At 37.3% G+C, this 20,731-nt stretch overlaps 6 protein-coding genes across 12 annotated transcripts in view; 1 reads left to right on the forward strand and 5 right to left on the reverse strand.

The window, feature by feature from the left end:
• The window catches only part of LOC143462976 (septin-7-like), a 131,832-nt gene that overhangs the window by 91,814 nt on the left and 19,287 nt on the right, over window positions 1–20,731 (reverse strand). The window lies entirely within an intron of this gene.
• LOC143462941 (uncharacterized) lies at window positions 1,439–3,444 on the reverse strand. Of its 2 annotated transcripts, none has more exons than XM_076961258.1 (3): window positions 2,823–3,444; window positions 2,098–2,405; window positions 1,439–1,948 (listed from the first exon to the last, which is right to left on the reverse strand). In XM_076961258.1, the coding sequence occupies exons 1-3, from the start codon at window positions 2,970–2,972 to the stop codon at window positions 1,504–1,506; spliced, it is 903 nt and encodes a 300-aa protein (XP_076817373.1). In that variant the 5' UTR covers window positions 2,973–3,444; the 3' UTR covers window positions 1,439–1,503. The 2 variants fall into 2 exon arrangements, with proteins under 2 accessions (XP_076817373.1, XP_076817374.1); XM_076961259.1 differs by having other exon boundaries at window positions 2,753–2,866.
• LOC143462940 (alpha-N-acetylgalactosaminidase-like) lies at window positions 3,576–7,035 on the reverse strand. Its single transcript, XM_076961257.1, has 6 exons — window positions 6,834–7,035; window positions 6,540–6,696; window positions 6,128–6,385; window positions 5,739–5,952; window positions 4,697–4,857; window positions 3,576–4,394 (listed from the first exon to the last, which is right to left on the reverse strand). The coding sequence occupies exons 1-6, from the start codon at window positions 7,025–7,027 to the stop codon at window positions 4,113–4,115; spliced, it is 1,266 nt and encodes a 421-aa protein (XP_076817372.1). The 5' UTR covers window positions 7,028–7,035; the 3' UTR covers window positions 3,576–4,112.
• LOC143462943 (gamma-secretase subunit PEN-2-like) lies at window positions 7,055–9,366 on the reverse strand. The gene is made up of 2 exons (XM_076961261.1): window positions 9,184–9,366; window positions 7,055–8,411 (listed from the first exon to the last, which is right to left on the reverse strand). Exons 1-2 carry the CDS (start codon window positions 9,242–9,244, stop codon window positions 8,167–8,169), a joined length of 306 nt encoding a protein of 101 aa, XP_076817376.1. The 5' UTR covers window positions 9,245–9,366; the 3' UTR covers window positions 7,055–8,166.
• On the reverse strand, window positions 9,362–10,448 carry LOC143462942 (G patch domain-containing protein 11-like). Its single transcript, XM_076961260.1, has one exon. The coding sequence runs from the start codon at window positions 10,310–10,312 to the stop codon at window positions 9,539–9,541; it is 774 nt and encodes a 257-aa protein (XP_076817375.1). The 5' UTR covers window positions 10,313–10,448; the 3' UTR covers window positions 9,362–9,538.
• Window positions 13,003–20,294, forward strand: LOC143463001 (uncharacterized). 5 transcript variants are annotated; one of them, XM_076961346.1, is made up of 20 exons: window positions 13,003–13,255; window positions 13,668–13,760; window positions 13,880–13,950; window positions 14,050–14,119; window positions 14,802–14,878; window positions 14,950–15,013; window positions 15,288–15,593; window positions 15,685–16,229; window positions 16,504–16,674; window positions 17,707–17,867; window positions 17,935–17,965; window positions 18,070–18,142; window positions 18,264–18,360; window positions 18,499–18,583; window positions 18,749–18,812; window positions 18,890–18,978; window positions 19,057–19,162; window positions 19,312–19,466; window positions 19,589–19,903; window positions 20,094–20,294. In XM_076961346.1, exons 1-20 carry the CDS (start codon window positions 13,114–13,116, stop codon window positions 20,148–20,150), a joined length of 2,772 nt encoding a protein of 923 aa, XP_076817461.1. In that variant the 5' UTR covers window positions 13,003–13,113; the 3' UTR covers window positions 20,151–20,294. The 5 variants fall into 5 exon arrangements, with proteins under 5 accessions (XP_076817461.1, XP_076817462.1, XP_076817464.1 ...); XM_076961347.1 differs by having other exon boundaries at window positions 19,592–19,903; XM_076961349.1 differs by having other exon boundaries at window positions 17,707–17,855.

Below are 20,731 nucleotides of genomic sequence, written 5' to 3' on the forward strand. Positions count from 1 at the left end.
TATCACGTCAGGTTTTCAAGATATAAAAATTCACGAAATTCGGATTTTGCATTGATTGGCACTATATTATAAGGTTCTACAGTACAAGGTATTGTGCAATTTTCTTTCCCAGCGAATTGTTGGTCATATTATGTCACAATGCATGTTATGTAAGATCAATATTGACATTATTTTGTAAATGCAATGTTCTATCTTTTCACAATTAATGCATTCTTGAATGTTCTTGGCCATGACTATAGAGGGGGGGGGGGGGGGTAGGGGTAGGGGGGGGAACATATGTGGAGACCTTAAAGTTGTGTCACTTTTACTCGGATTGCAGTTGGGTTACACCAAGCATATGTGCTTTCTCTGTTTGTGGGACAGTCGAGACGATGCAAACCACTATGACACAACTGAATGGCCAATGAGAACGGACTACATTGTTGGAAGATATAATGTTAAGTGCCAACCCCTAATTGATCCGAGCAAAGTGTACTTGCCACCACTTCACATTAAACTGGGTCTGATCAAACAATTTGTGAAGGCAATGGATTTCAATGGAGATGGATTCCTGCATATAAAAGAAAAATTTGGTGCAATACCAAGTGATGCTAAACTGAGAGCTGGAATATTTGTTGGCCCCCAAATACATGATTTGATCCGTGACCCAGTATTTCCATCCAAGCTTAATTCAATTGAATTAAAAATTAAAAGCCTGGAATGCATTTGTACAGATTGTACAAAATTTTCTTGGGAAGTACAGGGCAGAAAATTACTCGGAACTAGTGGACAATTTGCTGGAATCATACCGCGAAATGGGCTGCAGAATGTCGGTTAAACTGCAGTTTCTTCATTCACACTTGGAATTTTTCCCGCCAAACCTGGGTGATGTGAGCGACGAGCATGGGGAAAGATTTCACCAAGACATCTCTGTGATGGAATCGCGGTATAGAGGTCGATTTAACCCAAACATGATAGGGGACTACTGCTGGTTTCTTCAGCGTGAAACTGACACTGAACATACTCGAAAGAGCAAGTGTATAAAGCACTTTTGAGGGAATATAATGTTATTTTTGTCTGATTTAATTATCCTGGGTTGTATTAAATTGTGCAGTATGATAATGCTGTTATTTTCAATAGAAATTACTGGGTTGATTACATGTAATGTTTTGTTCCGCTCAGCCAAAATTAGCCAAAATCACAGTTATGGGTTGTCGTGAGCATATATCATATCTCAAAAACGTGACGTGTTAGAAAAAATCTAAGACCAGATTTGGATTCAGCATTGCAAAATTAGTCTAGGTAAACTTGAAATGAGCGAGGAATAAAAAATAAGTTGTAAATTGTTGTCCAGTGTTATCGATAACTTTTATCCCGGTTTGAATGGATAGTAGTTCTACCGGCAATGAGTAAGCTAATGTCACTTGACAATTTGCTACTGTGACAGATAAATGTCAGCTAACGTCTAAAAACACAGGCTAATTTTTTTCAGTCCCAATTTACAAAAAGAAAATAAATGCCAAGTCACGCTTTCCGTCTTTGCGGTGACCTCATCGTTGCTGATAGACCTCTTCTGTGGTTATGGATGACGTAATGACCTCGGCTATTGTCAATTTCCATCAAGGCGGCTTCGTCATTCCGAAATCGGTCAGGCGTGACGGGAAATGGAAAAGTGATGTTAATAGGCTGAACAGCTTTGTATTCCTTCTGCTTTGTTGCCGACTGGGGCTTGCCAGGCAATGGTGATGACGTAACGCTGACTTCATCACTCATTGCGTAATCAGGTACTTCATAATCGGGATCGTACTGCGTGGAAGAGCTTATCATTGTCGACTTTTCGGAGGTGTTCTGTTTTGCTGAAAACGATCGAATCCCAGAGGAATATCCGCAGATTCCATTATCTCCGCCGTCGCCTCCGTCTATCCAAGAAACCCGTTTTCTCAGCAGTGATCCTTCGATTTTTCTCATCCTAAATAACAACAAACAGCGATAAATAACTTGTCTACCCAGCGGAATTGCGGTTGAAGAGACGATAGATATGTTGGCGTAAAATAAAACCATTAGTCTCTATTGCACCAATTACTTACCTTGTCATAGCTTATACTATTGTAAATTTACCTTTCCATAGTTGTATGGTGCGCGCGTACTCTTGACTTGTTCATGCAAGCCGATTTCGAACGGGCATCGTTTCTTGAGTTTCTGGGATCTTGACTCCGGCCCCACGAAAAAGCCGGATCTGACGTCATGTAGTTATGATTGGCGTTTCCGTCAACTCCAAATTTCATCCTCTGCATACCAGCGGTAGCGGGACGGATTCGCGGGGTGTCGTGCTTACCCACGGGGGCCACCGCGAATGGACTGACCCCTGAACTGTTACGCAAAAAGCGCAGGTAACGGGTAACTAGTAGTTTTTCGTTTTCAATCACCTGAATTGCACAAGAATAGGAATAAAAACATTGACAGTGCTTCAGCAAAGAAAATTTTCTGCATGCATTTAGTCTGAAAACATCCATGTTTATCATGAGTAAATAATAGTAGTAGGTTTATAACGAAACTTTTTGGGGCTTTAGTTCTTCTTCAGTTTATTAGAAATTACATTAAAGCGAAATATTTAAAAGCAAATATTGCGGAACTTGTTTGAAACAGTGGACCCAATTTGTCCGCTATATTAAGCTAATGCTTTGAAAATAACTGCATCTGTTTCAATAATCCCGTGGGTTTTAAAACCTAAAAACAAAATTAAGCTTTGTTTTACTTATTCCAATAAACTAACCAATGATTCTGCTTCACGTTTCCAGAACATCGAAGTTCTCTAAAGTCTAAAGGGTCTCACCAGGGCTTACCTTCAGTTTTTTCTTTACGTTATTCTCTAAGATTTCGATCTGATTCATGCAAGTCCGCGACTGCATTAGGTTGATGTGGTGGGCTCGATCAACGCGAGCCAAAAGTAAGTTTTTCGACACCAGATTTGCTCTCTTTCTCACTTCGCTCATAACCAGACTCGCACTCTAAAAAAGTTTGTCCTTCGGTTTAAAGAGAGCAAAGAAACTATGAGTCCAAACAGATTTGTTGGGGCATCAGATCACTCAATACAACCTCTCACACCAAAGATTTAAAGAGAACTCTTGTATTGAGACAGGTGTAGCCCAAAACATTGTCTTTCTATTACGAGGCGGGCAAGGGTTTAGTGAACTTTTGAAGCTGTAAATATTTATTTTTATTCCTGTCAATAGAAAGTATAAGTTACAATCGGCGTATGTCTCTCATTCTCTGTATATCGGTTTTCATATACTTTCTATACAATTAATTTAAGGTTAAATTGCGTAACCACGTAGTCTACTACACTGTTCAAATGATGGTAGTTCCTGGTTGTCTGTTGCGGTATTGAAAGAGTTATGACCTATATGGCTTACCCGTAACAGGTTAATCATGACCTTTCTTGATAGCAGAAGAAACTATCATTCCGAACACTTTTTCATAAAACTGCGATGATTTTTAGCTTTTGACTCACAAGTAAAAATTTCACTGAAACGGATTTTTAAAAATGACGTCGCTAACTAAGCAAAGCCTTGTATCGAACGTATTAGATCAAAAGGCAGGTTTGACAACAGGTTCTCTTTCGAGCGTAACGAGAGATCAAACAGCAAACGCCGATGACCATTGTTATGTTGATGATGACGCTGGCTGATAGAAACAATATACCGTTCATCATTCCCTTAAAAGCCTCTGGTATTTCTCCAAGAAACTTGCTCTGTGCTTCACGCAGTCGTATTATGTGTATAGCTGGTGGCAGATAACCAACAGCCGAAGTGCAATCGCTTCGCACTGACAGTATGGATTTTCTTGGCGTTTGTTGTAAGTTAATTAAACAAATGTAAGCAATTGCAAAGAACACGAAACATATGAGAAGATCACTGCATAATACTCATATATGCTGAAAAAAAAATTTCAATGACACATTAGCTGTACATGAAAACATGAAACAATCAAATAAGTATAAAACGATTACAATATTTACAGACAGTTAAAATAATTCTACTTTTTAAACACACATTGATGATCATAATACTAATACGGGATATGTAAACGAATAAAAATTAAAACTGCATATTTGTAAAGAATTGACAAAAAACTCATAAATTTAACCAAACGTCAAATTCCTCGATAATTTCCATTGAAACGGGAGACGCCCTGAACATTTTGATGCCATTAGGGTTGACGTAGGTGACGATCAAATCCTTGTTTAGAAACTTTCCAACCGTTTTCATTTCGAACAAATCATACAGGGCGTAAGAAGTCGCTTGTTTTATGTTCAGTTCGTTCAGGGTGAAAGTTACTTTGGTTGGTGTGCCATCTGTTCTCGTGCTTAATATCGCTACAGCGAAGTGACCTTCACTTAGTGGTCGCGACCAAGCCTGTATGAAAAGCATGTGTTTATCATAAAACGCTTTTTAAACGTTACTTACTGGCAAAAGACGAAAGTCGTTTCCTGTTAGATATACCATTTCTACCACCACAGTCCGCCATAAATTTCAATCGGTAAATTTCAAGTATAAATTTTTTATAACAAAAGATACAGTTATTTCCTTCAATGTTTTCATCCACAGCCAAGCAACAGGATAAAAAGTCGCACTAATCACTTGCTCATTTGAGCTTTCGGTAAATATTAAACATTTGCTCTGTGGTCGGATGGAAATGGTTGAGATAGTTTCCTTACCTGAATGCCATTCTTCTTCACATATCTTTTGCCCTGTACTCCAAGCTTGTCCTGACTAACTGCGATGATTCCTTGATTTTGCAGAATGGCCATCTTCTCTTTTTCGAGATGGCGCAGGTCGTTAGACATGAATAGCGGTGCAGCCATCATGGCCCACATTCCTAAAAATGGTAAAGCTCATTGTTATGTTGAATCGAATGCGGTCAGTCAGACCTAACCTTGTTTAATTTCACCTGTCTGAACCCCAGTTAAATAAATTCTGACCAAGTTGAAAGTCAGTTTTGTTGACCTGGGGTTGAATTGACATGGAACTTAAGTATAATAAATAAATACGATTATTTATACTAACTAATAGTTAAAATCTCAGGTATGCATTAAATAAAATTTAAATGTTGACATTATGGCAGCCAACCATGAACACCCTGGACATTGCTGTTTGACCCTAAGGCATTCTTTCCCATTTCAATTAGGATTTTTAAATGCAAACTGCTTATCCCTGGCGTCGGGAAAAGACACAAAAGCAGCCATCTTGCGTCCAAGACAAGTCTTAAACTTGTTGAGTCTTAAACTTGCAACTTGTCAAGCAGTTGCTAAACATCTGGAGCATGATTGCAAAGTACTGGTCTCCATTTTCCATCATTTCCTTAACATCCTGAGCCAAAGAGCCCTTAGAAATCGTGGCCCTCAATATTTTAAGCTCAAAGTTATCTGAAAAGTTGAGTCAGTGTTTCCCAACCAAGGTGCAGCAACATTCCAGGCAAAAAAGGAATTTTCAGCATATTATTTTAACCACCGACAATTTTGTTTTAACAAAATAGTTAACACTTTTGTTTTACAATCCTTGAAGTCGACCTTTTGCACATTATTGATACGCAGCTTGTTCATAAACAATGCAAAACAAATTGGTAAGCAATTTAAGGTGCCCCAGAATCTTTTTTACTTAAAAAGGGCGCCATGAACCAGAAAAGTTTGGGAACAACTAAACAAGGCTATAACTATTCACTGTCACGCTCTATATTACATAGACACAGACAAAACCTACCAAACTGGGCCTGACACTGCCCAATACTCAGTGAATAATCACCAACAATAAGCATGTCAGGGTCATTCCATCGACCAGGTCCAGCTGCAGAAACCAAGACATCCTGGTTGACAGCCCACCACTCTATGATGTCTATGATACTGTCCCAGGAATCTTGAATGTCACCGTAGTTCCGCCACAAGTTGCAAATTTCACCCAACTCCGTATAATTGACCTAAAGAAATCAATTTAATGCAGTAACACATCCTCAAATGTAAACGTTCCGGTAATGCTGTACAATGCTTTACAAATAGTTTCAAGTTACACCAACCTTACACAAAACTAACATACACACACACACACACACATACAGACTATATGCAAACATAGAAATATCAGTGGTAACTAACCTTTGGCGGCAAGCCTCCCTCATATGCTGGCCAGCTACAGGAATACACAATGGGACGACCTGTTTTATTCAATGCTGCACTCATCAATGGATATCCTATAGCTTTGGATGAATCATTGGAGTAACATCCATCAAACTTGAGCATGTCAACGCCCCATTCTGCAAATGTTTGTGCGTCAGTTGCTTCATGACCTTGTGACCCCGGGTAACCCCCGCAAGTAAGAGAGCCATAGTCTTCATATATTCCAAGCTTTAAACCCTGCCGTTTGGACACAGGCAATACTTATACTGCAGTATATAAATAACACAAACATAACACTTATAGCAAAGTTATTAAACTTATTTTACTACAAAATTGGACAATATGCGGGCATTACAAAAAATTGTCATCATTTTGTGGCATTTAGTCTCACTTTTGAATGGATATAATTTGCCAATCCTTGTATACCACTGGGAAACCTTTCAGGATCAGCATAAAGACGACCTTGATCGTCCCTCTCTCTTGCCATCCAGCAATCATCGATGTTGATGTACTGATACCCAACATCACGCCAACCATCTGCTGCCATTCTGTGAATATATTAACAGTCAAAAGAGACAAGCTGTACAACTGAAAACAGTCGATAAGTATTTCTTGCCAATTTTTGGGCATGTCAGGTTAAATTAAACGTAACTGTTGTCAGGGATATTATTTTCAAGTACTGCACCTGTCTGCCATGTCCTTGAATAACTTCTCCGAGATGCAATCATCAGGAAAAGTTTTGCAATCTGTCACACAGCGAAACCTCTCCCAAGCCAGCCAGCCCATAGGAGGCATTCTTGCTACACCATTGTCTAAAGGAGTCACATACTTCAAGCACAGAGCCAGGACTAGGCAGACAAACTTTGCAGCTAACTTCATAGCTGGTTACTTAAACAAGTCTTACCGTCTTAACAGAAAACGAAAATGATAACAAGGGTCTAGCCTAGCGCATTATACGTTTATTTAGTGAAGAAAATATAACACGTCCTGAATTATTTTAAGCAAATGTGCTAAGCTGATAATGCAAAACCAGGTGAAAATATATAATTTAAAGCTGCAGTCTGGACACAGTGAACGACACAATTGCCTGCTTTAGTTAGAAAACACGAACCGAAAAAATCATTTTCAATTTAGCATCTTATTCTGAAATTTATATACAAGATCGCCAAACAAATACAATTTAAGTATAAGAACAGATCTCAAGGCATCTCTGTGGTTTGCAAGCTTTACACTACACCACCGACCACTGATCAATTACTGAACATAAATGCTAATAAATGTAAAAGCTGGGCAGTTCTTTGACTAGAGATCTCCAAATGTTTGCATTTAACAACATCATGTGACTATTAAGCAGTCATGCAGTAAATTATATGCATTAAGTGCTTGGTAAGTTTGTCTTGCAAACATTATAATTCCAAAATAAAAGTTACAACACCAGTATAAAACAAACAAAAAACAGTTGTTTGCTGGTGCAGTTTGATTTATGACACCTCATACGTTATTTAAAAATTGTAGATTTCGTTCTGTGTGAATAGAATTAAAACATTATCAAGTTACAAACAGACTCCCAATTAATCATTTACATGAAGCCAGATACAGATAAGAAAAATAATCAGTGAACAGTCAAGTTTACTTCAATCAATGTTTATTTTACGAACACTTTTAAAAAATTCCATGTAATGGCAATACCTGACATGCTAGCATATTCAGCAGTCACGTTCGTGAATAAACTTATTGCTGTTGGAGTACTTTTGAATTTACAAGTTTAACAACAATGATACATGATGATGAAGGGTTGTTTACGTCGTCTCTTTATCACAAACAAGATGAAGCAGATAACCAACAAACCACATTAACTAATCAAGTTGACTTTTGTACAATATATATATATAACATATAAACAAATAAAACGGGCCATCTCTGACTTTAGACTAAACGCAGTGATATTGATCTAACAGTTAAGTGCAAGAGCACAACTTCATAAAACAGGTTTTAAACAGAAGTAATTAAGTGTAATTTTAAGGAATCCCGGTAGGAATTACATAAGAAATCCTGTCCGCCACTTCACCCCACGAGGCTCTGTTGAGTTGAAAAATGACATTCCAAGCGATTATTCCAGCAACCCATACCACGGCACCTATCGTGGAACGGATCACGTATTTCCGCATCTCTGCTTGCTCTTCAAAGTGAGGTTTGAAGAAAGCCTCTCGCACGAACCACACCGCGTTGACGGCCCACAGGAAAGGCAGAGCTAAAAACCCACCTGTAGAAAGATGTACGAACTATTTGATAATGGCTAGAAAACTATGCAGGCAACACATATGGAATTCAGAGAAACGTGGAACTGACCATTTAAGTTACAGAAAAAATTTGTTATACTTTTTACTATATAGACTATTTTTATTTTATCTTGATATAAGATGCCATGATGAAGTAGTGTAATAGTTTTATCACTAACATGTAACCAGAGGTGGGCAATACGCGGTACTATAGCACCAAATCACTGTACCACGGTACTTTTTCTATACCAATACTCGTACCGTCGATACTTTTGGAAAAATGTAACTAGTCCCTGTACTGAATTACGTTTTCAAGAAAGTTTAGTCGGTTCCTGTACTTTTTAAATAATTATTTCAAGGTTTTGAGAAGAATGCATTTCAAAAGTAAATTTTTATTAAACCTTAATGCCAAGTTTAAACCTTAATGCCTTTTTAATCTACAAATGATAAAGTGACAAAGAATGAGTTCACACATGGTTTGACCTGAAGTAACCCATAGCTGGGTCATAAATCGGCCCATTGTTGTAAGCCCGAAGCCATAAATTGTTGACGCAGCTAAAATTGTACTGGTGGCATGATTCACTATATAAAAGTATAGGTACAGAGTACATACAAAGTACTGAAATACTCTTATGAAATGTGCCAAATTCCGGACCTATTGGTACATTTTTTGCCAAGTATCAGTGTCATTACCGAAGATACTTTCAAAGTATTGACTGCCCACCTCTGCATGTAACTCCAAGAAATGGATCTTACCAAAATAGTACCGCCGACAAAGCTTTAATTTTTCAGCATTTTGCATCTTTTCGAGATTCATTTTCGATTGATCAGACGCAGGCTAAATATGTGATATTTAAAAAGTCCTAGGTAATGTTTTCAACTATGCAAGATTGTACTTGTAGTAACACTAACCTAATTTAAAATTAAACAACTATCTATAAAATAAAAATGAAAACATATTAAGCATACAAACAATGATTTCAGGCAGAATTTGCCTACATGTGAACCTTGGGTAAGAAATTCAAATAAAGATCATGAATAAACATGAGGCAGGTAAAGTGCTAGCTAATGAAAACAGACAATCTCTGAAGATAGGAAAAACATTATCTATCTACCATCCTTCATCATCATGAGCAGATGCAGTATCACCAGGGCAATGTTTTACCAAGTCATCTTCATCATTAAATTTACTAGCGCACCATATGCAGTAAAAGTATTCCTTCCTTAAGTAATCTGTAACAAGAGTCAGTTTCTCTTCCAGTGTATATTCCTCCTCTTCTGGTTCTTCTTCATCATCAAGCTCTTCCTCTGTTTTGAGAGAATCCGGCCAATAAAAGGCGTATAATGGGTCCTTTACACTACTATTTTCATCCAATTCACGACACGCTTTTTGGCTTTTATGTAAATCACGTTCCGTTTGTCTGTTTGCATATTTGCCGCTCATCCTGGAGCGAAAATCTTCACGCCGAATTGACTCTAATTTTTGCCTCTTTTCAGCAACAACTTTGAACAGTTTTTCTCTTCTTCTCAATTTTTCCTTTTCAGAAGATTCTTTACCAAGTCCACTTCGATTTGCTTTCACAGAAAATGGGATCGGTTCCGCCCTCCCCTCACCCTTTCTTCCCAAACCCTCACCCTTTTTGTATCCCATTTTAGCCATCAGTTTAAAGCCAAGATTGTCATGTGAAAGTCCAGTTGATAAACCTTTTTCCCTTTGTTCGCGCTCAAGGACATGTTTCGGTTTTGTTTTGCTTTTGAGGTCCGATTCGCTTTTATTTTTCTCCATTTTTCTCTTTCTTACAACGGATATGGAATCATTTAGAGTTTCATTTGTCGCAACTTGCAAAAATTTGTCAGACATATAATCATCTTCTTCATCAACCATGTTTGCTAAATCCTTATGTCAGTTCTTCAAGGAAATTGCCCAATCAACAAGTAAAGCTGCAATTCAAGCACAAAATTTATCAAATTAGAAAAATTCAATCAAGAAAATTTATTTCCTACATAAAAATAAAAAAGTGGACAAACTTTCACAAAAAAACTTTCCTCTTTTTCATGCAACCAGTTATAAACATTTCAATAAATTGAATTTCCTGTTTAAAACATTCATGTATGGGTATTGCATGCTTACAGAGTAAGAGGTTTAATCTCTTTTCTTGCAATTCTCTACAGTTTATGGGAAAGATTCTGATACTGTACCATTGTTTTTTAAGCCTCTAATAATGTACCTTAATAAAAATAAACCCATTTTTTATGATGTAGAAATGATACTACAACCCTAATCCTCAATCTGCTGAAAAACAACATCCTATCCTAATCACATTCATAACCCATTCCAAATGCTGAAATGGGACAGAAATGTAACCACTTGATGGGGCCAATAAAATTAATCAGAACAAAGGGGAATCCCAATTACGCGGCTTCAAGCAAACGTCAGGAACAAAAACACAAGCCAAACTACGACCATTTATCTGTGAGGTTTATACCTCGATAAATACCGTACGAAAGACAATCAAAACATGCCAAAATTTAGAACAGGAAAATACCCGGCCTTCCGTTGTTAATCGATTTAAACTGTGTCACCATGTGGCAAGATATTATGCCCTAACCAACGATATGAAGAATTGTGAAGTATTTAAAATATAAAAATTATAATTTGAGCGTTTTGGGTGAGTTGAGCAGAGACAAAAAATTTGGTCAAACCTTCAAAAATTTCATCCCTTTCGACGCAATAATAAATACACAGATGGACCAACCCACTTTGAAAATGGTCACGCCGTCGCTGGTCGAGACAAACAAAAAAAAAACAAAAAAAAACAGACAAGTGGAACTATGGATGAATTTTTTTCGCAGAGTTATAGCCGTCTGCATAGTTGAGAGATGAGGATGCTCGAAATAACGGAGGCTATATCCGAGTCCACAATTTTTTGAAAGTTAAAAGTTCATCTGGGTATTGCACATCCTCAGAACAGCCAACAAATGAAAAACTGAAAAACGAACTGACAAAAGTAATGTAAAGTATGGGAGGGTCTGTAAAGTTGGAAACGCAAGAGTATGTAAAGAAAAGCAATTAACGCAATTGTATAAATTAAGTAGGAAAACGAAAACTTAAAAGGAAAATATCCAACGCGTGGTGCGTGCCGCTACAGAGTTATTCAATCTATTCTTCTTTAGAAAATCGTTGGTCTTGACTTCCTTCGTCGGCCATTTTCAGAGGTTCAAATTTCTGTTACAAAGTCTCCGATAAAGACAGTCTTACGACCACGCGCCATCTACTTATGCACTACTGTTGGGCGGATTTGGCATGTGTCAACTCATCACTGTGAGGTTATAGTGCGTAAGGTTTTTTTGCGTTAGGCCAATGTGATAATAATGCCGATGCATCCATTTGGTAACTTAAGTCCGGTGTTATTAACTAATTATCGGTTAACATTAAAAATGGGAAATGTTTGCTAGTAGGCTTCAGTAAAAGACATTGATAGACAATCAATAAACTGGAAAAAGCGGTAAAGACCCGAGGGCTTAAAACGTGCAAGGCGTGAATTACATCGGTGCTACAACGATCAAAGGTTGACGCGGCCACGAAACTCAAAACGCGTTAATGTTAAAACTGCACGAATAGGCGGGGTGCTTCACAAAAAACGTGATCAAATTTGTTCAATAAATCTGTATTTTTTTAGACTTTTGTTACAGGTTTTTGGTCAGTTTAACCATTCATTTTAATGATTTTGCTATTCATCTACTTAACAATCACATCTTGCACATTTTAAACTTGCGGGGCTTTGCTGCTCCGTTTCATTTTGCAGCAAAAAAAACTAGCATTATGTGTTAGCTCCCACAGTTTGTGGCGAAAACACACCATACTATACTGTACTATTGCTAAATTGTAAATACAATATAGGCATACCTTTATACTAAGCGAATGAATTTTGTTGGCCATACTTGCCAACATTGGATGACGTCACAAACCTGCACGATGCGCAAAACACAACTTTCGCGCTAATGGCGCATAAGCATAGTATGTGGCGCGCTGTCGTATATGCTGTTGTTCTGATATCTGCTATGAAAAAATCGTACATTCAGAGTTTTACTTTTGCGCTTAAAATACAGTAATAGTCTCTCAACTCTTTTTATGCTTTTAACTTTGATCTATTTTGCATGGGGATGTTCCCTCAAAAATAGCAACCAATCGTGTTTGTGTTATTTAAGGCAAAAATTTAGGGGTTCATACTAATTGCACCTATGGCAAAAGTAAATATTTATGTACACGTATTCAGATGTCTTTTTCGGAATTGCTTTATGAAATAGCATATAGATTTACAGCTGTGCCATATTACCGCTTCGTTAAAAGCAAAGTTTGACAAACGAAAAAGTGGAAAAAATAAATTTAGGCTATTTTCCCATACGGTAAAATCTGAGTAGTATGAATCACCTTAATCATAGTTACACATGTGTGGGTGCAACTGCAATCCCATGTTGGTACAATTATGTTTGGTGCAATGCTGTGGCCACCAAGAATTATACACCCTACAGTTACAGCAAATTTCACTCAACTTCTGATAATTTTTTAGATGTTAAAGCTGTTTTTCATAAAAGCCAGTGTTGCCTATCCATTGTTATTTTCTGATACCTAATTGTGATTACATGTTATCATTGTTTGGAATGCTGTGATATCATCGTTACATCATGGATCAGCAACGTCAAAGTTACCACTATTCAACTGGCCAAAGGAATGAGGCTGCTTTTCCCAACGTACCAGTTGGGCAGAGCTCGTATGGTATTGGTTCATCTCAGCCGCTGATGCCAAACAGTGCAAGTACATTACCAGGTAAATACGTAATTCATGTAAAGCTCCAAATCTACATGCCTATGAAATATTGATCTCTCATGCAGAAATATTTTTGATGTAGTTACTTTAATAAATGTTGTTATCAGATGCTGTAATAACTTTGTTGGTGTTTTCTTGCATATTTCTATGAATACAGTGCCCAATTTGGAAATTTTTTGCAAGTTGGAAATTTATTAAAATTAGCGTTTTCATTTATTGTGCATGCTTTCAGTTGTATGTAAGCTTAGGTGTAGTAGAATTTCTTTCTGAAAATCTCATGGAACATTCTACGACAAGTTGTTTAACTTTGTCAATCATAGTCTGACAGGTTTCTTTTACTGCTGATTGCAATAAATATAAACCAGTGGAAATTATAAATTGCTTACTGTTATTTTATACTTTTTGACTGCAGGTGCAGTTGGAAATTTCACTCAACCAACTGCCTTGTATGGGCAACCTAATTTACCTCAATATTCTCAACCACAGCCACTGATGAATTTGAACAGTATATATGCTTTTATTTATTTTCTTTGCCACTTATTAACATTTTCATTGCTAACCAACCTGGCTTCATTTTGCTGTGTACTGCAGACGTATTAATTCATTTTTGTACCAATTGTATAGTGCATCAAACAAGTTCTTTTGGATACATGGCACCTTCAGCAATGCAGGGAACTGCTGGCCCACCACCTCAGGTAGAAAAAAGTAGAATGTTTTGTCGTTAGTTCAGATAAAATCGGTTTTGAAACACATGACATTCAGTCACTGTAAAATATGTTGGCTTATGTATTTAGCATATTTCGATTCCAATGAATACTGCTTGGAGAATGCCTGTGTCTGGTTCCTTGTCTAACATAATACCTTGTAAGTACATTCTTTAAAAATTTTTTTGTGATATTTGCTATAAAATCCAGCAGATTAAATTTTTCAACTATCCTTATGTGTTTTGTTAGCTACAAATTTGAAAGTTATGTGTGATATTATTTCATATCTCAGGGTGGTCCAAACCTTGGCACGTAGACCGTACATGACCTGCAGACAGATTTTATGCGGCCCGCTAATACTTTCGGAGCTTTGGTACACTGTATCTTCTGGTGCAACATCCGTAATTGTTAAAATGCACCTGCGTTTTATTTAAATGGGTTGTGTTAACTACAGTCTGAGATAATATGCACATCATTGAAGTTCAAGTCAATATGTGATTATTATGGAGTGATCACGCCTTTTTATAGCAAACGTCTCAGTATTGTCTGACGATACACACATACGATGATTGTAACTTTTTGTTGCAAGCACTGTCGCAAACAAGTAGAAAGTATCAAGAAGTGCATTATTAGTCGTGCAGCAAAGCACCAAGTTGATTAGAACAGTAACCCCAGTTCTTCGCTAACATTAGAGTTTCTCTTTTTGCGGCTCACAGCGTTTTCCTCAAACCTTAATGTGGTCCTTCATGCTCGCAGTCGTGGACCACCCTGAATTATCTGCTCGTGTGAGAGTATGCACTTTGCTTAGATATTATTTGAACAAAATTATTTCCAATACACAGCCGGTCCCATGAATAAAGCTGTTTTGCCACGAACAAGTATGACTATTCCACACACAGTTGCACCTGGGATACCAGCCGTAAGTTTCACCAAATTAAACTAATTAGGCTCTTTTCATTTAAATATTTTCATAACTGAGTTCTGCCTTAGGTGCCTGGTCAACAGCCCTTTCAACCACCTCATTCTCACACGAATTTACCCATTCAAAACACAGGTGGGTATGAAAACTTAGGAAAAGTAAGTACTGATGGACTCATGACAAGGCAGTGTCTTTTTCATCAAAGCTACCTCTATTAAACAGTCCTGTAGCTTGCTTGGGGCACCAGAAAAGACAGAGCATATTGGGCAAAGCAAAACGATAAAAAAAAATTTTCATTTCCCCTTGACCTCTTAGAGTATTGGGCCTGCATCCTCATCTACTAAATTAAAAAATATAGTGCAGTAACATTCATTTTACAAGTAACACTAACAGTGTATCATAATATTAGAGGCAAACGTGTCTTGGAAAAACATACCACCAAAGCCCCCAATTTCAAGCGAATATCCTCAGCCAAATGTGACAAGAGTAATGTCAGATGTCAATCAAAGCAAACTTCACGTTGAACCGAACAACAGCATTCCCCAAGTGAAAACGTCATATAAACCTGATGAACAAAATATGTTCAGTGAAGCGGTAGTTGCTGAAACAATCTCCTCTACCACAACCCCGCAAGAGACTAATCCCAAATCAACTGCCAACAGTTCGAAAAACATCAGCGTTCCACCAAAAAAGTGGCGTGGAAAAGTGTTAGATGGTAAATACGTATAAATATTTTTTGTTAGATGGATCTTTCCAAAAGGCTTATGCAATTGTACTCCTATTGCAAATGTCCAATTTCTACGTAGATGATGAAGAAGAAGAAGAGGAGGAAGATGATAAAGACGAAGATGAGGATTACAAAGAAGCGGACGATGATATCAAGAAAGATCCCTTATTTGATCCAGATGAAGATGAATACGTTGAGACACCGGAGAATTCCGATGGATCCGGAGATGACTACATCATCTCAAAGAAAAGTACAAAGAGTAGGAAGAAAGGAAGAAAAAGAAGCTCAGACAGGCGACTGACAAGGAGCCAATCTCACACGATGCGGCAACCTCGAGTCACTCGGAGCAAGGCATCATATCAAGAGAGCGAAAGTGAAGATGACAGCGATGAAGACTTTACCCTACATAGAGGCCAACCATCCAGGCATCGTACAAAGAGTTCAGAATCTCCAGCGAGGAGTAAAAGGGCAGCAAGACCAAGAAGAAGAATATCCAACCAGCCTCAGTACCTTCCACTTCCTAGTGAATCATCTTCCGAAGATGATGCCATTGCCCTATGTCACGGTCAACCTGTGGTAGCAAGTGTACCAAAGAAACAAGCAGTTAAATCTCAAGCAAGCAAGGTCAGGAACGACTATAGCATATAACACAGCAATGATATCTTTCATTAATGCATTGCTTGGCAACATTAAATTATAATAACATTTAAAAAAAAAGAAATATGTATCATTGTTTCTGGATACCAGAAACAAGTACAGTATATGTGTTATATGTAAACTAGAGTATAGGTTGAGTGGAACCGTAGAACAATGTTTGAGTTTGTCCGTAGCGCCAACTGCAGATGGTATCCATAGCTTACACTGTAAGGAATAGATGCATTATTGTATATTCCAACAGGTTGCCAATGATGATGACGGTACAGCAAATTTTTTCATCCGCCGGCAGCATATTGAGCCAATGAGGAGCTTGTTTGATTCTTCTTCAGATCCAGATACTAGTGTCTGCATCTGGAAGCTCAACAAAGAGTTGCTGCAAAAGTTTGTTTTTTTGGACAGGGGATCCCAACAGGTTAGTTAAACCTGAAGTCTATTGGTCTATTTTTTAATTTTCTAGCCACAAAGTAGTTTTGGATTGCAATGACAGTGAACATATCGTTTTTAATTTTTTGTAGTTGGTATATTTGCAGAGGTGGGCAGTACTGCGGTACTATAGTACCGAATTACTTTTGCGGTACTTTTTCAGTACCGATACTGGTACCGTCAGTACTTTTTTCCAAAAGTAGCAAATTAATTATTTCAAGAAATATAAGCCGGCCCCGGTACTTGGTACTTCTAAAATGATTACTTCAGGGGTTTGAGAAGCATGTTCTTAACACTTACAGTGCCAATTTTAGCGCTTTTTATTGTTAATTTAAAAATGTCGAATAAAGTTGCAAAGAGTGAGTTCACATATTTTTTAACCTGAAATAACCTTTATCAGGTTCATGATAAAAATTGTATTTGCGACAGGATCCGCTGTATGAAATGTACCGGTACCGAGTACTGGCAAAGTATCGAACTACTTTTTCAAAATAGTACCAAATACTGGACTGCCCACCTCAGCATATTTGTGAAGTGTGATATTTTAACTGCATTTTTGTGATCTTTTTGGTTTTGTATAGTCGTGTTAAAGAAATACAGCAGACAATGTGCCAAAAAGGATTGCGTTATTCCGTGACGCAACAGTTAATCGAACAACAGTTAATCGAACGACAGTTAATCGAACGACAGTTAATCGAACGACAGTTTATCGAACGACAATTAATCGAACCGACAGTTTATCGAACGACAATTAATCGAACCGACAGTTCATCGAACCGACAGTTGATCGAATCGACTGGGTTAGGGTTAGAGTTAGGGTTAGGATTTATCGTTCGATCAGCTGTCGGTTCGATTAGGGTTAGGATTTATTGTTCAATAAATTGTCGTTCGATCAACTGTCGGTTCGATTAATTGTCGTTGGATTAATTGTCGGTTCGATAAACTGTCGTTCGATAAACTGTCGTAGTACCGCGTTATTTGGTTATGAATGCTAGTCATAACTGCTTTTTATATATTTTAGCAGACATTTCAAGCAACCAATAGTTACCTCGGTTTTCATGAAGAGGGTCCAGAGCTATTTGTTTGTATTGGTGTGGTGTCAGTTAAACGTGACAATAATGACCATATCAACCAAGCAATTGTCGACTCTGACTTCATCGAATACTACAAGTATACTCAAAGGTTAATAACTGCTGTTTCATGTCATGTTGTTACAATTAATTAAAGCCAGTTTTATTTATCTTTACAGACAAGAAAGCAAACAGCCTGCAAAAGCTCCAGTAAGTTTATAGCAGGTTATAATTTATGGAGAAAAAGGTGTGGTTAAATGCTTGAAACTTTACCACTAATCAATGTACAGTATAATGTTGCTTGCTGTACGTAGGCCAAAAGACGAGGAAGGAACACAAAAAGTCATGGAGAAACGGGTTTAAAACCAAGGAAAAGAAAAAAATCAAGTAACTGCACAATCTCTCACAATAACTAGTTTACCCATCAGCCTACAAACGGTCTTCTCCGAACTGGCGTTTAATCGCCGATAGTACAGCATGAGAAAATTTTATTTATTTGTTGGCTTAGATATCGGTGAGTCTAGTGCAACAAGAAGAAGAGGCAGACCTCGGAAATATACCGTTGATGCAATCGTTGCAACAGATGCAATTGCTGAAACTGTAGAGTAAGATCAAAGATCCTTCAGAATTTATAAACTTTAAAACAGTGATTTTTACTTATGTTTATTCTTTATCTGAATGGCATTCTGTTGGTTTATTATAAGATTTTCCGCTATTAATTTTATATTTCTATGTGCTAACAGTAATGTTGAAAAGAAGATCACAGAAGAATGTTTGGGCCAAAGGGACGTAGGATCATTAAAACAGCCGTTTCAGTCGTACGTAAAGGTATGTCTGTCTAAATAAAGTTGATTGATTTTTATCACTCATGCCCTGGAGGCTACAGTATATAGCTTATACAGTATATACAGTTATACACATTATAAAGTATACACAGGCTTAATTGCTGTTTAAGCTGAAATTAAATTAAATGCTGTATATGCTCAATGTTAGATGATGTTAACACTTGCTCCTAGAAGAAGTCTCGAGTATTCCAAGCTGTCTATTGTTGATGCTTGTAAGTCATGCTGAGTTTAGAATAAATACCAAGGATTGAGATTTGGCGATAATAAAAAATTTTTTTTGTTTTAACAGCCCACATTACATGCATTGAAAGTCATATTGCTGCCCTGGAGAAGCTCGTGCTCACAGTTTTTGGGGATAAATTTGATTCAGATTTTCTGGTAATTTCATGTTTATTATTATTTATATATAGTTTTTGCATGTTTTACAACATTCCAAGATTTATTATGTACTTCCAGGCTGATCTTAAACTCCGACCTGCTGTAAATGCTGAGACAAAGTCGTCCCAGAACCTTGAAAGTCCAAAAAACGCTGCTAGCAAGTTGATTGTTCTGAAAGGAAAATGTAAGCTCATCATTTTCATTATTTGCTATGATAAAAAGTTAATAAATTGCGAAATGAAAATTTAGCATAGTGTGTCTTCTTGGTGGCTTATGTAAACTGAAAACTCATCTAAAACTTACTCATGTTTTCCAATATTTTGCGTTAACAAGGTTACGATCCAATAACACTGAAGGAAACTGAAGTTATTGTAGCGGATAAAATGTACAATGTTACAGAAGAAATCTATCAAAAAAGCAAATGTTTCCACTCATTACATCACTATAAATATCATCTGTGGCAAAGATGCTTGCAGAAAATTCAACAGGTTATCACAAACAGTCTAATAATTACAACTTGATTGTGTTTCATATATCTTATCTTTACCAACAAGAATATCTTGCAAAAGTTACCTTCTATATTTTATATCGTGTTTATGTATTTTGTTAGCAGAGCAATTTGCCAAAACAGACCTTAAATGACGTGACGTTAAATGGCACAAGCAAACATGCAGATCATGTTGGGGTTACTCATAACCAAGAGCTGGGGCCAGAGCAATCCCCATCCAAAATGTGTGCTCAAGATAAAGAAGCAATGGGTCCAGGGGAATCATCCCACGAAAGCGTCATCCAGGCACTTGTGCAGGAAATACTAAATAAGGTGCTGGGTGAAGATCGTCAAGCAGACAACTTTAACACAACAGAAGCCACTGCCTCTGAAAAGACCGAAGTTGAAGTGATGAACAATCAGCAGTGGGTAGACCAGGTAAAGACATAGAGAGCTGTACTACGACTTTACAGTTTAGATAGTGAAGTACTACAGGTCATAACATGTAGTGTTAATTAAATGTGATGCCAAATGTTGTTAAAATGGTTTTATCTTGTATTTTTACAACCTAATTTTTAATACTACATAGCACTGTTTCAGGAGGTAACTGCAATTTTTGTTTTGACAGCTATTTGCAGAATTTTCTGAGATTTGCAAGCTCGCAGAAGCGACAATAAAAAACTGATATGTTTTGAACACCAGCCACAAGTTTTTGTTTTATTTTCAGTTACAAGAATGTTGAGATCATGTTTGTATTTTCTCAGTAATTTTTACATTTTTATACACATTTGCAATCATATGGGGTTAATAAAGCGAGTTCTTCAGAGTGTTTCGTAGGATTTTTTCCTGCTTGTGTGGCGGTGACAGGTCAATGCCGTTAACTTGATTAAGTTTGTTGACGTTACGCTACCCGTTACTTCAAGCGGTTACCAATCGTCATGGTCCTCTCAGATTTGTTCCAGTCCATGCTTTCTTTTTTGCTGAACAGAGAAATGTGATTTGTTACAAAATTATCCGTTTTTTTAAACAAAAGCACCACTTCTGGCGTCACACCTACTGTACAATAACTACGTGAATCAAGTCTTCTCGGAGAACTGACCAGTCTAGTTCAAAGGTGGGCAAACTGCGGCTGGCCGACATGTTTTTAGTGGCTCTTCTAGCTGAATAGTACCGTATTTTCTTGAATAGAAACCGCACGATTTGATTAAAAATAAACAATAGAAGCTGCAGAAGACAATGATGAAATCGCTTCTTTACTGATAAAAG

This window comes from Clavelina lepadiformis, chromosome 6, assembly GCF_947623445.1.
Source record: "Clavelina lepadiformis chromosome 6, kaClaLepa1.1, whole genome shotgun sequence".
Lineage (NCBI taxonomy): Eukaryota > Metazoa > Chordata > Ascidiacea > Aplousobranchia > Clavelinidae > Clavelina > Clavelina lepadiformis.